General features: G+C 45.4%; 1 protein-coding gene across 16 annotated transcripts in view; it reads right to left on the bottom strand.

The window, feature by feature from the left end:
* Positions 1–16,898, bottom strand: part of DYSF (dysferlin) — a 224,706-nt gene that overhangs the window by 128,368 nt on the left and 79,440 nt on the right. For all 16 annotated transcript variants that reach the window (XM_066267354.1, XM_066267358.1, XM_066267356.1 and 13 more), the window contains 3 exons: positions 9,695–9,763; positions 9,511–9,554; positions 6,034–6,116 (listed from right to left, as the gene is read on the bottom strand). In XM_066267354.1, coding sequence (XP_066123451.1) covers positions 6,034–6,116; positions 9,511–9,554; positions 9,695–9,763 — 196 coding nt within the window. The remainder of the gene's footprint in view (positions 1–6,033; positions 6,117–9,510; positions 9,555–9,694; positions 9,764–16,898) is intronic.

The following is a 16,898-nucleotide window of genomic DNA, read 5'->3' as shown; positions in this document are numbered from 1 at the left end:
AACCAGGCACAGTGCTGGGCACCTCGTAAGACATAGCCCTGCTGACAACTTAGGCCAATGATTCTTAATTTAGGGACAGGGTCCTAGGTCTCCAGGTGCTGAGGATCACCCCAGGTTCTTTCCCTCATGTCTGCAGACAGCTCATAAAGTCATGGTCAGAGTGACCAGTGAAAGCACCCAAGACAATGCTTCTATTTAGTCCTTATACCCTTCTGCCAAAACACAAGTGTTTTGGCGTGTTTTCCTTTAGCCCAAGGAAGCCCCAAAACACAGATGAATACTCCCAGTTTTGTGGCCTGAGCAGCCCAGCCCAACTCTCTCACCTGGGGGAAGCCAGGGGAGACCAAGAGCAGGCCCTCCCAGCCCAACCAACACCACATCACAGCTCCCAGACAGCCCTGGGGGACAGCCGTGTCTCCAGGAGAGGCCGAGGCGGTTACCTGCGGCCAGCCTGCCTGCTCCCTCTGCCTCTCGGCACACCTCCCACACCCACGCTCTGGCTGCCTGACACCAGCCCGCACCAGGCCGGAGGAGAAACCGAGAGCTGCTGGGAAATCATTATCACCTACGTTCCAAAGACAAAAAGAAACTAACTTCAGATTTCTTCACCGTGGGAAAACTGTAGGACACAAGCGTGTAGCATGACTTTCATATGTATAAAATTATAGAAGAACCTATGTAGGTGTACGGGCTTCCTGTGCCCATTACCTTTTGAAACAACTGCAGCTTCTAAGGAAAGCAATCCCTTTTAGAAAACAACATTCTTACTGAATGCTTTGGAACACCGGGTCCAAGGAACACTTAAGTGTGCCCAGGCAAACTTGTGGGCAGAAGTGCTTAAGAGGCTAGTGTTAGCTCCTGTCCTCATTGGAAATAAACAAGAACACAAAAACTCCCGGTTGGACCAAATAATCTGGTGAAATACAGAGAAAGAACCGTTTTCACAGTTCGATTTAGTCTGGGTTTTGAGAGCAGTGACAAAATAGTGTCATGCATTGCCGTGCTAAAACACCGCAACGTGAAGAAAAAGGACAAAGAGCTGAACTGAAATGTGCAGTGATGTGTTCTGAGGTGGCCTCGGGACACGGGGGAGGAGGTCCGCAGGGAGCAGGCAAGCGCTCACCTCAGGGCCCCAGAAAGGGACGCCTCTGAGTGGGATGGGAAGGGTCATCCCGGCAGCCATGCAGAACGGCTCCAGTTTGAACAGTAAGTTTAACTCATCTATTGTTACAGAGATCAGGCTATTTCACCGCACATTTAAAACTGGTTAACTGGTTGCAGGAAGATTCTCATTTAGTCCCAAAACAATCCGTGGGAGATGGCGGTCGGCCTTTGAATGTCTCCCTGAACCGCACTGGGCTGCCCATGGCTTGAGCGCCATCTAGTGGCGGAATAAACATCTTTCTCAACATTCCCATTAAAATACTCATAACCCTGAAAAAAGATCAAGGCTATCATCACCACCAGAAGGAAGACTGATGGGGGGACCAGGGATATAAACTCTCACTCAGGTGGCTGATGGCAGGCACAGCTGTAGCCTGATGAAACCGTAACTGTCGGAAAAACAGTCAGAAGGTCAATTTGTCTCTCCCCCAGGGTCTGTCCCTGGTAGGGATTCAGAGACAGAGACGAGACCACACAGGTCAGGAAACTGGAAAAGAGGTTTCTTCCATATTAGAAGTTTCGGTCTGTGGCAGGGGTCAGAATACCCACTCTCCCACCCCACCCTTACAATGCACTCACTGCCTCCCTACCTCCAATCTTCCTACAACCAATTCTCAGAAATTGTCTGAACAGCATTAGAAAGGGGGTCCACATCCTAGGACAGCAGTTCCCACAGTGGGAGGGCGGGGGCTGGGACAGGAGGAGCCCTGACAGCAGTGCCTTCTGGGAGGCAGTGTTTATGTATTCCACTAATTACGAGGCTCAACAATGAAATCAGAATGGCAGACAGTAGCTAAATGTTAAAGCTGACAGAGGTCACCTGGGAATTCATTATACAATCCTTTACTTTTATGAGTGCTTGAATTTTCTATAATTAAAAGTTCTTCTTTTTTTTTTTTTACATTTCAGAGAACTTAGAAGAAAGGCAACTTCAAGAGCACGAAGTGGAGTCTTCCAGAAACTGGGTATATTAACCTGTCTGGGTAAAGATCTTGACATGATGGACAGAGACCTATGCCCCGTCTGTAGAAAGACAGCAATACTGAACAGATCTCATTAGAGAGTAAAAGGGGGAGGAGGAATAACAGAGTGCCAACCAGGGAGACAGCATCTGTAAGATTCAGGAGAGCATTCACCTGAAATTCTCAGGAAGACATTTTGAATCCTCAATAGACTACAAGAAGACATAGCTTTTGTGGAACAAAGCAAAACTTTTGGGAGAGAACAGATAAGAGGGAAAGGAAAATACTCAAAGGAATGATAGAGGAAAAGGAAGGCATGACAAGAAACTAAAAATGTGATAGTCAATTTTAAACCACAAGGAAAGTCATAAAAAGCAGAATTAACACTGGGAAAAAAATCAGAATTAATACAGGGGAAAAAATCAATGATGCAGAAAGCCAATAATAATGACACTAAACACAACACCTTGCTTTAGGATTTATTGTGTACCAGATGCTCTAAGAACTTTACAATTACAATCTCACTGGATCCTTATAACAAACTTTTCTGCCAAGACTGGTAAGAGGAGCCTGGAGCAACTCACTCAGTTACCAAGAAGTAGAACTGGAGCCTAAGCTTCCCGGTTCCGGAACTCCAGCTCTCCCCCCCCCCACTCCACCCCCACCCACTGTCAGCCGCTGTGTTGTAACATTAGAAGAAATGATTCCTCAACTCAGATCTAAGAATTTACCGTGTCTCAGGAAAAAATTCAATAAAGAGTCCTGCATCTAGATAGATCAAAGTAGTTTTTTCAACTACCATAAAAATAAAAAGATACATTCCTATAAGCAGCATCTAGTTAGAAAATATAGACTATCCATAAAGGAATCAAATCAGACTGTTCTCTGAAAGCACACCAAAATAAATTCAAAGTAGATGAAATGTTTAGATGTAAAGAAGAAAAGTAAAAAATGGAATTAAATATAACCTTGGGGTTTGCTGAAGGCCAAAAGCATGATACCTGGGACGGAAACCATACTTACATTATTTAAATAAGAAATACTGAAAATAAACACAAGAAGTTAACTAGAAAGCTGAAATAGAAAACAACAAGATAAGTTTAAAGAGAGTTAAAGAAAAGAGTAAAAAAGATGAGAGAATTAAAAACTAGAAAAAATATTAGAATTGATAAATAAATCCAAAAACTGATTCCTTGAAATATTCAATAAAGTACTAGGGGGAAAAGAACTTCTAACAAGACTAATTATGTGAAGAAGAAAAAACAAACTCGAACACATATCAATAGCAGTAAAAAAGGAGAAAACGTCACAAATAGAGAATTATTTTAAGTATTGATCTGCACAACACCATGTAATTAGAAAACCTCAATGTACAATAATAAATGCTTTTCTAGGAAAATACAAATTATCAAAACTGATTATAGCCTGATTGACTATGGTGTAGTGAATAGAGTGTTGACCTGGGACACTGAGGTCCTAGGTTCAAATCCCTGAGGTCTCTGGCTTCAGTGTGGGCTCATCGACTCTAGTACAGGCTCACCAGCTTGAGCACTGGGTTGCCGGCTTGAGTGTGCGATCATCAATATGATCCCATGGTTGCTAGCTTGAGCCCAAAAAGGTCGTTGACTTAACCAAGGTGTCACTGGCTCAGCTGAAGGCTCCCCCACACCGGTCAAGGCATGTATGAGAAGCAATCAATGAACAACTAAAGTGCCACAACTACAAGTTGATGCTTCTCATCTCTCTCCCTTCCCCCCCCACCCATTTTCTCTCTCAAAAAAAAAAAAAAAAAAATCCTGACTCTAGTAAAACTAACAAACTGAAAATACTAATGATCCCTGGAGAAACTTAAAAGTTTCTAGCATTACATTCACTCAAAAAGGTCACCCAGTCCATATGGTTTTATGGGTGAATTATTTCAAACACTCAAAAGACTATATTCTTATGTTATATAAACTGTTCCAGACATTAGAAAAGACTTTAAATCTTTCCAATTAATTTTGCAGAGCCAACATAACCTAGATACCAAAACCTAATAATAAGCACACATACCAATTAAAGCTAATAGAAAATCAAGAAACAAGCCCAAGAATACATTTAGTAATTTAGTAAGGGATAAAAGTAGTATCTCCAAATATGCGGAATAGATTATTCAATATATAGTGTTGGTATCACTAAAGAACAATTCTGAAAAAAAGCAAGGTTAGATTCTTGCCTTATGCACTAAAAAAAAAAAAATTAACAGATTTTGCAACATAAAAAAATTTAAATTTCTATCCATCAAAAACTATTAAGTGGTAAAATAAAACTGACCAAAAAATTATTCACCATATTTACAACAAGGAAAACTTAACATCTATACAACACAGAACTCTTACAAACAATGAGAAAGGTCCTGGCCAGTTGGCTCAGCGGTAGAGCGTCAGCCCAGCGTGTGGAAGTCCCAGGTTTGATTCCCGGCCAGGGCACACAGGAGAAGCGCCCATCTGCTTTCCACCCTTCCCCCTCTCTTTTCTCTCTATCTCTCTCTCTTCCCCTCCCACAGCCAAGGTTCCATTGGAGCAAAGTTGGCCTTGGCGCTGAGGACAGCTCCATGGCCTCTGCCTCAGGCGCTGGAATGGTTCCGATTACAACGAAGCAATGACCCAGATGGGCAGAGCATTGCTCCCTGATGGGCGTGCCGGGTAGATCCTGGTCGAGAGCATGCGGGAGTCTATCTGTCTGCCTCTCCCCCACTTCCCACGTCGGAAAAATACAAAAGCAAAAAAAAAATGAGAAAAAGACAGGCATTATCATCAGATATATGTACATGAACATGAACAAGCAATTTACAACAGAACAAAGTATAGAAATATATATAATTATTAAAGTATTTTTAAATTTGCATTACCTCATCAGCTATCAATGAAATGAAATGAAAATCAGGCAACAATGAAATTCATCCATCAAATTAAGAAAGTTCTGTTTTAATGTCATTATTCTTCTGTGTGTTGGTGAATGGGGCAGCAAAATAAGTTTATGTTAGTGATTAATCAGTCCAGTCTTTTTAAATTAAGGGCAGCTTTGACATATATCAAAAGCTTTAAAATGTTCAAATCCTTACAACACAACAATTCCACTTCTAGGCATTACTCCAAAAGGAAAATTGTGAACTAGTCAGCTACAAAAATATTCAATATAAAGTTAGTTGTTTATAATGTGGAAAAATTAGAAAATACCTAAACAATTCAACATCAGCTAGTTAACATGGATTATGGTACATTCATACATGGAACGTGTGTATTCATTTGGAAGAATATTTAATAACATGAATAAACACCTATGTTGTACTTCCAGGTGACAGAAAGCAATTTTCAAAGCAATTGAAAAATGTTTTCAAAACAATGTTTTTTGTGCATGTAGGTATAGTGCATTCATATATACAAAAAGGTCCCAGAATATCAAGTTAGTTCCTGTCTAGATACAAGGTAGGCTGGATAGAGGGTAGGTTTATGGGTAACTTCATAGGTAACTTTTATAATCTTCTTTCAGATTGTTCCTTTAAAGTTTATGAAATGGTCATGGACTATTTTTAACAGGCCAATGAAAGTTATTTCAAAATAGGCACGGCTAAAGCACAGTTGGCCCACGTAGCAGCCGCTGCCGCCCTCACTGCTCTCTGCAGGGGCGAACTGTGCTCTCTGTCCGTCCCATCGGCAGTGCAGCCACCCTCTGAGGTGTGGAGAATCCTAAACGTCCACAAGCCCATCTCTCTCACTGGCCAAAGCCCTTCTCCCTAGGAAATGGGCAGCAAAGACCTTATAATCTTCCCTTTCCTGCAAACTCGCAAAACTGGAGGTATAAGAGGGAAGGGGGGGAACGAGGGAGAGCACAGGGGACTGCAGGGCAGAACAGAGGGGGAACTCACCTTCTATTTCTCCTCCAGGAGCAGAGATTTTCGACATACTCAGGTAGGTAGTGGCCACAATGTCATTGTGGGTAAGGCGGTCCCTAGAAGAGGGGACAGAACGTATCTGAACAGGAAGGGCATTGAAGAGTACATCCCACCCAGAAGGAAATGGCCTTGGTTGTACATCATTAGGGGACCCAGTCTTCACACTGGGTGTGTTACCGAGGCCTGGGAATCCCAGGGAAGAAGAGACCGGAAGTGTTGCTCAGGCCTCCTCAGGTGGAAACTGGTCCGTTTCAACAACAGTCAGCACCCATCATCAAGCCAACACTGGGCTGCCAGCCTGGCTGTCTTTGGGGACATTGCAGGTGAGAAGAAGGAGGCCAGAGGCAGGAGGCAGTGGGCTACTCAGGAAGCCAGACCCCCAGACCCAGGGAGGGCCAGGCTCTGGGAACTCAAGAAATATCCAGACCAAGAAGAAAGCCAAGTAACCAGGAAGACACTATCTCCAAGGCCATGGTCTTGAATTAGCCAACAATCATGCACTATTTATTTCTTTTTGTATCTGGCTTTTTATGTGACAAACACTCTTAGCGTCCTTTATCTCTCAGGATCCTCCTAACTACCTTAAAAAACAGGTACTTTGGTTATTCTCTCTGTTGCACACATGAGGAAACTGAGACTTGGAACCAGGAAGGTCCTTGTCCAAGGTCAGCCTGGGAGGGAGCACAGAGCCAGAACTAGGCCTGGTGTGCTGTCTCCTGCTCTGGTGTGGCACGGCACAGAGTGCGCTGAGTGGTGTGGGAGCCTGTCGGGCTTCCCCCTCCCAACCACATATTCACTGACTGGTGGACCCCTCAGTCAGCAATGCCCCGTGCAGGCCCACACCCGCCCTCTGATAGCAATATAAAGTAACAGCACCTCCTGAAGCAACACACTGTGCGCAAGCTATCACGTGACCTGGCTCATGTCAGCCCTATGAGGTAGGTACTACAATTTGTCTCAACTCCAGATGAGAAAGCTGTTTAGAAGATTAAATAATTTGCATAGAAAGCAGGGCTTTGATTGCCACTCCCTTGTCAGGCTACACCAGGGTCTCTCAATCCAGTGATCTGGGCCCCCAAAGGCAATTGGTGTTGGGGTGAGGGGTGTACAGAGAGGCCACGGTTGTGGCTCCACATCCGACAATGCGTAAGACCGTCTCCCACATGAAAGACATTTCTGGCCCAAATGTCATCACGCTGAGATTGAGAAACGCTGGGCTGAGCAAGACCTATCCCCTTCTGGAAGTTTCCCGGGTACATCTTTCCTCTTTTCGTAGAGCCTGAAGGCCCTCTCCCCCTGCTTCCCATACCTCGGCTCTGGTGCTGATACGCCCAAGGCCCATGGTGAAGGACACCTGGCAGGGTGGTGTTCATCCTCTTACATCCACACTGGCTCTCTGCTGCCTGCCCCGCCCTTCCCCTTGCTATTTCCCAGGGAAGTGATTAAGCTTCCATTTTAAATATTCCCATCAGGGCAGGGGCTATACAAGGAAGAATGAATTGTCGTCACAGATCCCTATCACTTTTCCTGGTGAATGATGCTCATCTGAATTGGAAAGTTAAAATCCCCTTAAACGTTTTACAGTGAGATCATCGACACCAGATAACGGACTGTGAGGACACCTTTCAGCTGCCCCATGACCAACCCCTAGAAGAGGCAGCGCTTGGAGAGGAATGGGACTTCTGCCTCTGGTCTTACCTGAGTCTGCTAAGGAGAGAAAGAGAACGAAAAGGTTTTGTTTTCAGCTGAAGCGGAGGAGGGTAGTTTTTTTTTGGGGGGGGTGTTGTTTTTTAACAAAAAAGAAATTCTTAAAGAAACAAATAGAAGATTAAGTTACAGAGAAACGGCCATATGGTCTAGATCATATTTCCAGGATTCAGGTAATAACACAAGTTTATCTGAATTTTCTCGGAAGAAAGCACTGTTCTGGATAGGACCTTGCAGCAGCGGAATGCTTTCTGGCCAACAGTTGGGTTTTGGGGCTTGGGGTTGCTTTTGGAAAATACAGCGAGTCTGAAAATAGACTCACAATAAAAATGCCACTTCAACCCAAACCAGAGATGCAACCACCAGATTCCGTAATGTGTGTGGATTGTACAGTATGCTGATGCCTTTGACACAGCTCACAGCGGCTCAGGCAAAGCTCGACCCCGCACACACGGGGCAACCACGCCGGTGTGCACGCACACATGCGTCCACACGCACCGACACAGGCAGTGCTTGCCCCCAGTCAACAGCGCACACATGTGCGTGCGCACACACTGCGAGCTAAGATGAAGAGATCATCTGTGGACGTAAAGCCCGACTCCCCCAGACCGCTTCCCCACGGAACATACCGGAGGTCAGGGCCCGAGAGGCCTCTCCCCCCGGCCCTCCTGGCTTCTCCCTTCCTCTCTAATTCTCACAAGCTGTTTTCTTTGGGCCTGGGGAACTGGCACTCACTTTAATGGCTCTGTGGCCTGGGGGTTTTCCCTAGTCTCTCATTATCCTCCTGGCTGGGGGTGCCCTGGGCCTGAGACCAAAGGACAACACACTGGGAACCGCACAGCCAAGACGTTTTGGGGGCAGAGAAAGGACAACTCACTCTCTCTCTCTCTCTCTCTCTCTCTCTCTCCCTCCCTCTCTCTCTCTCTCTCTCACGCCTGGAGATCAGTGTGTGGACTCCTAAGTGCCCCTCAGGTGTGAGAAAGACCACAGCACATCAGGAGGCAGCACAGCCCACAGGTTCAGAGTGTGAGCTCTTCCCAGGAAGCCTGGGCACTTCCCAGCTGTCACCTCCAGCAGATCGCTCAATTTTGCAAACCTTCCTCCTCATCTGTAACAAAGGAGTCAAGCTGAGCATCAGGTGAGACTGTGCACACAAACCGTTTGCTGGGCACAGAGCCTGGCCTGGCATAGGTGCTCAACAAGTGGTAGATATTAGTCTTCTCTTTAAATGTCCGTGTGGTTATTGCCCCCAACTGTCGCAAGCCCACAGTGGCATCCCTGCCACTTTCCAGCCTGGAGACCTTTTCATCCCATTCGAGTTACCCAGGGGCATCACAGCTTCCCGCTCCCCTTCCCCACAACCCACCTCCCAGAAGCTCTGCTCTTTCCAGCCTCCTTGCCTTTGCTTATGATCCCCTCTTTACTGGAATGCCCTTATCTTGTCCTTATCAAAATGCTACCTGCTCCAGGAAGACTTCCTGGCCCCTCCTTGCCTCAGAGATCTCGGGCTCCTGGAGCCCTCCCAGTCCCACCTGGCTGTCCTCCTATCTGCCTCCAAGCAGGTCTGTGAGTAAGCTTCCCCGGAATGGCCCACACCTTCTCCTCCTCTGCCTCCCCCAGAGGCAACTGAGTCACCCAAACACTCTCTCACTGTGTGCTGACTGAACTGAAGGAAACTCAAGGACCCAGTGACCCCTGAGGAGAGGACAGCCACCTCTAAAGACCCTGAGGCTCAGAACTCACCAGTCTATGATACGAATCCTCATTTTCTCACACATGGAGGGAAACTATAGAGAGAAGAGATGCAAGTTGGTATTGGAGTTCTTTTGAAGAATCAGAAGCCTGGAATGCAGGCAGAATGCGGAGGAGGCCAGCAGCCCGCCCCCCCCCCCCCCCCCCGGGCTGGGCCTTCTGGGGCGAGGCTCACCATGGCGGGCAGCGTGATGCTCTGGTTCCACTGAGGGTTGGCCGTCTTCTCCAGGATTTTGCTGCAGAGCTATAAAACACAGAGGTGGATGGAGCTTTGCAGGGACTCTGACTCCTTTGGGGACCATGAGCCAGTGGCCATTCTCTGTCATGCTGGACAAAAGACCCTGATGCCCGGGGCCATGTGCAGTGGGCCCAGACACAGGGAATCTTTGCAGTAACAAAGCTCAATGGTAGGTCAGACCCAGAGCTGGGAGGCATCAGATTCAAAGCTGGGAACAGATTGTATGAATGCCACAGCCCTTCACCCTTAATTCATATTTCTGGCTGGAATTCCCTCCTCCCATCTCCCATTATGGCCATGACCCTAAAGAGTGGAGCCCTGAGCCCAGACTGGCTTCCCCAGGAACCCTACAGCCTGAGGCAGTCCCTTTTGCCCGTCAGCCCAGATCACCTGCCCCTTTGGCAGACTGTGAGCCCTAGGAGTTTAGAGATGGGGGAAGGACGGGGGAGAAGGGAGCTGAGGGGCTGGCCCAGGGCCATGCAACAGCATCTGAGAAAGAGGGAAACTAAGTGAGCATACAAACCCCATAAGCCACAGTCTGCCTTAGGTCAGCCCTGCTCTGAAGGCTTGGCTTTCCACAAACAAGAAACCTAGCAGAGGTGGAAATCGGGTCCAGACCAGCCACTCGACTGCTCTGCTCTGCCCTGGAGTCCCAGGGTGGCACCAGGCCCCTTAGCCAGCTCAGGCCATCGGTACCCTCGTGGGGCAGCAGGTAAAGACTCAGTTTCAGATATATAGGTCCTGGTAGGTTTGCATGTCCTACATATACAAATATTGAGCAGCCTTTTCAGAGCATTTACTGTGGGCCTGGCATCGTGTGAAGCATTTTTCATGCATTGTCTCATTTAATGAGCAGCTGACCTAGATCAGGGGTTTCAGTCCCTCCGTGAGGCAATGGTGCAGCCAAGAGTGTCTATCCTTAGTCCCTCCAGTGCCAGCCCCTGTCCCCACCCTCCCCGCTCCTTGTGAGAAGAGCCCAGGCAAAGGCTGGGGCAGGGATGGGTGCCAGGGTGTAGCTCTTGGGAGATCAAAAGGAGAGAAGTGAGCCCAACAACCCGACAAAACAACGGGCAGAGTGGGACACAGCTCTCCGGAATGTGTTTACAAGGGGTTGTAAAGCACATAAAGAGATGCTCGACCTCCCTCGTAGTGAAAGAAACCCAAGTAACATGAACGAAATACTACATCTCATCTGTCAGGTGTGTAAAAATCTCTCCAGTCTGGCTGTCCTCCATTGGCAAGGCTTTGTGGAAACTCGATCCCTCCGGAGGGCAACTGGCCACTATCAAAACGACAAATGCAAATGCCCTTTGACTGACTAGTTCTACTTCTAGACATTTCTCCTACAGAAATGCCTGTGCATGTGCAGAGTAGCTAACGCCTGAGGGTCTTCACTGCGCATGATTTGTGCAGGCGAGGATTTGGACTAACCCAGGTGTCTACCAATAGAAGATGGGTTAAATCAGTGGTAATCAACCTGGTCTCTACCGCCCACTAGTGGGTGTTCCAGCTTTCATGGTGGGCGGTAGTGGAGCAACCAAAGTATAAATAAAAAGATAGATTTAACTATAGTAAGTTTTTTGTTTTTTTTTTAATTTTTTATTTATTTATTCATTTTTAGAGAGGAGAGAGAGACAGAGAGAGAGAAGAGGGGAGGAGCTGGAAGCATCAACTCCCATATGTGCCTTGACCAGGCAAGCCCAGGGCTTTGAACCGGCAACCTCAGCGTTTCCAGGTTGACGCTTTACCCACTGCACCACCACAGGTCAGGCTATAGTAAGTTGTTTTATAAAGATTTATTCTGCCAAACTTAGCGAAAATCCAACATAAAGTACTTGGTAAGTAATAATTATTATATGCTTTAACTTGCTGTAACTGCTTTATAAATTTTATAAAGTAGTGGAGAGACAAGATGGCGCTGGAGTAGGCGGATGTACCAACATCCACCTCCCAGAACCAAAGTGGATTACAAACTAATTTTAAGAACTATCATCTGGAAAAACCAACTTTGGACTAAACTAAGAGAACTCTTCAACCAAGGAACACTGGAGAAGCCACACCGAGACTGGCAGAGGAGAACAGAAGCTCCATATCCACACATGCTGCAGATGGCTTTTCCAGTCTACCTGAATCATTACCAGCTAGAAGCAGCAGTCATTGGGATTTGGACGTGAGCTGCAAAGTATAGAATTGTGACAGCAATTCCAGTGCCATGTGGACTTTTCCTGGATGTGGACTTTTCCTGGACTCCTGCTCCCTGTGACAGCTCCTAACAGACTGAACTGTGGTTGGGTTGCATTCACAGGGATTTGGAATGGTGTTGGAGCCAACTTGGACTTGGTGAACATGTTAAGGACACTACTCTTTTATGGATTCTTGCTGTACTGGCCAAGAGTTTGCTTAAAGGCTTTAATCACTGCAAAAATAAAATAAAATAGAAGACTGTATAAAGAAGATGTGGCACATATACACCATGGTATACTATCCAGCCATAAGAAATGATGACATCGGATCACTTACAACAAAATGGTGGGATTTGATAACATTATATGGAGTGAAATAAGTAAATCAGAAAAAAACAAGAACTGCAGGATTCCATACATTGGTGGGACATAAAAATGAGACTAAGAGACATGGACAAGAGTGTGGTGGTTAGGGGGGGCAGGGGGAGGGAAGGAGGGAGAGGTGGAGGGGGAGGGGGAGGGGAAGGGGTACAAAGAAAACTAGATAGAAGGTGACGGAGGACAATCTCTCTTTGGGTGATGGGTATGCAACAGAACTGAATGACAAGATAACCTGGACATGTTTCCTTTGAATATATGTACCCTGATTTATTGATGTCACCCCATTAAAATAAAAATTTATTTATAAAAAAAAATTTATAAAGTAAAGTTACTTCCCTACTTTATAAATCACCATTACTGTGGAACTGGTGGGCAGTTAAAAATTTTTACTACTAACAGAGATACAAAAGTGGGCGGTCGGTATAAAAATCGGTTAAATAAATGGTGGTCCATCCACACAATGTAGTATTACGTGGCTCTAAAAAGACTGAGAACTGCTCTATGATATAAAACCATCTCTAAGTCACTCATTGAAAAGCTAAGTACCAAGGATGTCATATACAACATGCAGCCTATAGTTAATACGGCTGTGTTGGGCAGATAAAATGTATTATGCTCACTTTGTTAAAGAGGCCGTTGCCCAGGTGATATTAATGTGTGTTGAGAATTGTTGTAGCCTGAGGCTTGGTTTTGGGATTAAGCCTGTCCCACCCTTTTTGGTGTGAGGTGGTACAATCCTATCATGCCTCATAGAAGTGACTTTGTATTAGAGACTTCCCCATTATGTATATTGCATTAAGGGTTTGGATTTCTACACTATAAAATGGGAACGGAGCGGGAGTTTGCGCGCTTGGTTCCTGAGGTTAGCATGAGAGAGCAGAGAGAATAGAGCCAGCAGCGGGAGGAGGCCACGTGGAGAAGGCCAGGAAAAGCAGCCAAGATGGCGGAGTACTGAGTGAGATGCCAGTTTGTACAGAGTTTGTATCTGGGATAAGGAAGGAAATGGGGAACTGAGGAGAATAAGGCTGTTGAGCTAGAAACCTTTGATTCTAGGAAACTCGGATAAATCAGTAGCTTTGTGAGCACTGAATGTGACTGGGTTTTGGAGCCCAGTGTGTATTTTTACTTGCCCGCCGGGTGCAAGCTAGATTAAAGACTATGGCCCACCAGTTTTTGGCTCCATGGTTTCTTTACCGACTGTCCGAATCCAATGCGAACCTGCATGAGCCAGGCAGCTCTGATGCTGGCCCTGGCCGTGCCTCCTGGCTTTACAGGCTGTATAGTACATTTGAAAGTTGTTAAGAGAGTAGATCCTAAGAGTTCCCATCACAAGGAAAAAAAACATTGTTTTCTTTTAGGGTGTGGAATCTGTATGAGATGATGGATGTTAACTAAGCTTATTGTGATCATCATTTCACAATCTAAGTCAAGTCATTACACTGTAGGCTTCAAATTTATACAGTTCTGTATGTCAATTATAGATCTCAACGGGAAAATGAAAAAGTAAGGGGCAGAATAGTAAATACAATGTGCAAACATTTGTGTTAAAAAAATAAAAGGTAAGAATGTACAGGCCGACTGGCGCGCACGTGCGTCATGAAAGCAGAGTGATGCGCAGCACGGACCAGCGGCTGCTCTGCCCTGCCCGGCAGGAAATGAAATGAAGCTGTCAGAGGAGTGCAGAGTGAGAGAGAGTTGTCCTGAAGGATGACAGATAGATGATAGATTAGACAGAGAAATAGACTGAGAGAGATAGACAATAGATGTATATAGATATATAATCAATGCATTACATAATTCAAAAATTAGATGAACAAAATTTTAAAAGTAAAAAATAAAGAACTCTTGAAGCAGACACAGCTGAGAGACCCTCCAACACCACGCCTCAGCTCCCTGGAGCAGGAAGGCCGCGCCGTCCCCACACTCCCAGGAGCCATGCAGGAAGTCGCAGACCTCCTTCACAGCAAGGGAAGCACTTCGACCTGACTGCCTCTGGGAGAGCCACTGGGTGGTGGGCCTGGGAACCTGAGTAACAGCTGGTCCCAGGGCCACACCCAGGCCAGCACTGCCTCTGGGCCTAAAGTCCCCAACAGCCTTCCCACACCCTGTTCCACTCCCCACACTCAGCCAAGGCCACACCAAGCTCTTCTCCTTCTCTTCTCTAAGCCATTTTTTTGAAAACCTTCCTTCACTTGCTGATGAAGTGTAATTAGTACAAATTTTCTGGAGGGCTATTTTGGCCACCTTCATTAAATACTAAAACATAGCATGCCTTCTGACCAGGTTCTAGAAACTTCCTTATGGAAAAGCAGTCAGAGTGTGGACAAAGATTCCTGTACACTGATTTGTCACAGCTTTGTTTATATATAAAAGAGGAAAATTGCAACAACATAAAAGAATATCCAAAAATAGGTTAAATATTATGTTATATTCCATCTAATGGAACAGTATACAGTTATAAATATTGACTTCAGGTCGCTGGACGGGTAGCTCAGTTGGTTAGAGCGTCATCCAGCTTTGCAAAGGTTGCAGATTTGATCCATTGTCAGGGCACATACAAGAATCAACCAATGTCTCTCTCTCTCTATCTATCTCCCTTCTTCTCTCTAAAATCAATAACAATAAACATTTAAAAAAAAAAAAAAAAAAAAAAGCCCTGGCCAGATAGTTTGGTTGGTTAGAGCACTACTCCAAAGAGCAGAGGTTACTGGTTGGATCCCCTGTCAGGGCACATACAGAAACAAATTCATGTTCATGTCTCTCTCTCTCCCCCCTTTCTCTCTCTAAAATCAATAAAAATAAACATTAGAAAAAAGAATCAACCAATGAATGCATAAATAAGTGCAACAACAAATCGATGTTTCTCTCCTTTCCCCCTCTCTCTCTAAAATCAATCAAATAATTTTTAATTGATTTCAAAGGCTATTTATAACCTAAGGAAATATTAGATGAGAAAAGCAGTTTATCATTCTGCATAGGTTCAGTTGATTCTCATTATTAGTGGTAGTTACATGTTCTTTAAGTCACCAAGAACACTTAATTAGCGAATACTGAACCTTTGCTCCTAGGGGAAATACAGGGTTAGTTAGGTTCACAACATTTTTATCAACTAATCAATACAGAACTTTGTGTTATGTGGGTTTCTGTTTACAGGCATCTTGTTTAACATGTACTGTGGATTCATTAACGTTGATTCACGGTCCACAGCGCTGTGCCTCATGCCTAAACAGAGCGAATCTAACATGGATTTTCTCTGTGAAGCCCCTCACAGCCTTCTTGCACTTAGGAACACTGGAGAAAGCACATCAATACTACATTTAGGGGCTGTTCTAAACAGTGAAATCGCCAATAAAATGCAAAAAACGTGTCACCAAATAGACCAAGAAAGGGACACATTTACAGGATGAGACCTGGAACAATAAGGCAGACGTCACTTTGTCCCAGCTCAGCCGACAACACCTGGGTCAGCCCACTCCAACCTGCTGCCGTTCCGCACCTGTGCACAGGTGATTCGTGAGCCCTGAGCACTGATTTTGAAGTTACAACCACTTTTAGCAAATGGATAAATTTTCAAATACAGAATCTGCAAATAATGAAAATCAGCTGTAACCTGAATGCAATTTTCTTTACAGGGATGGGGGGGGGGGCATAAAGCCAACAGGGGGAGTGAGAACTACAAAAAGGAAAACATAGTAGGAAATACACACAAATGTTAACAGTAGTAGTAGTTGTCTCCAGGGTAGTGTAGGTAGGGTACCAAACTACGATTCTTTTTTCTTTGTTTGTTTTCCTTGGGTTTCTCTGATTTTTTTCAAAAAAAATTATTTTTACAATTAATAGGTTTTATTCTTGTATTCATAGAAAAAGAAGTTTTAAAGCCTGTCACTCTGCCCTCCAAGTATCTACACACAGACACACATCTCTATCTCTGTATAAATATCTCTCTCTTTCTCTCTCGCTCGCTCTCTCTCTCTCCTCCCCACAGCAGCTTGGCCAAATCAGGTATGGTTCACATCTTAGACAATAGTGCCACCAAGTGCCCATAAAAGGAAATGCAGAAAGTGTCAGAAGGGTGGGTGGGCACATCAGACACTAAGGTGAAATGGGAAAAAGTGAGAGACAAGCAGACTGAGAGAGAAAGACAGGCAGAATGAGACAGGAAGTAAGGACAGCAGAGAAAGTGTGGGGGAAACCACAACGAGGTGATGTGGTGAAAGGGAGGTGGGACACAGAGGCTTGGGACCATCAGGCTAAAGCTTTCAAGAGGGCAGGTCTCAAGCACCTCCTTCATAAGCCTCTACCTTCTAGAGGGAAAATGGAGGCTGCAGCTTCTCACATCAGCCCAGCCACCAATCAGCTTTACATATACAGTCCCTTACCTTGGCCAGGTTTCCTACCTCCCTCACCCTCCTCAGACATTTGGAGGAAAAAACACCAACACCAGCCATGGGCACCTCAGAACAGGAGACATAGGGAGATACAAGCATTGACAAGGACCCAGGACCGACCTGGGGCCCCAGCACTCCGAGACCTAGCTCCAAAGAAAGCCATTGAATTTGAAGACAGGTTGGTCTTGG

Source organism: Saccopteryx bilineata, chromosome 3 (genome assembly GCF_036850765.1).
Source record: "Saccopteryx bilineata isolate mSacBil1 chromosome 3, mSacBil1_pri_phased_curated, whole genome shotgun sequence".
NCBI classification, from domain to species: Eukaryota; Metazoa; Chordata; class Mammalia; order Chiroptera; family Emballonuridae; genus Saccopteryx; species Saccopteryx bilineata.
Note: the sequence above shows the minus strand (reverse complement) of the source record. Positions and strands in the feature narration are given on the sequence as shown.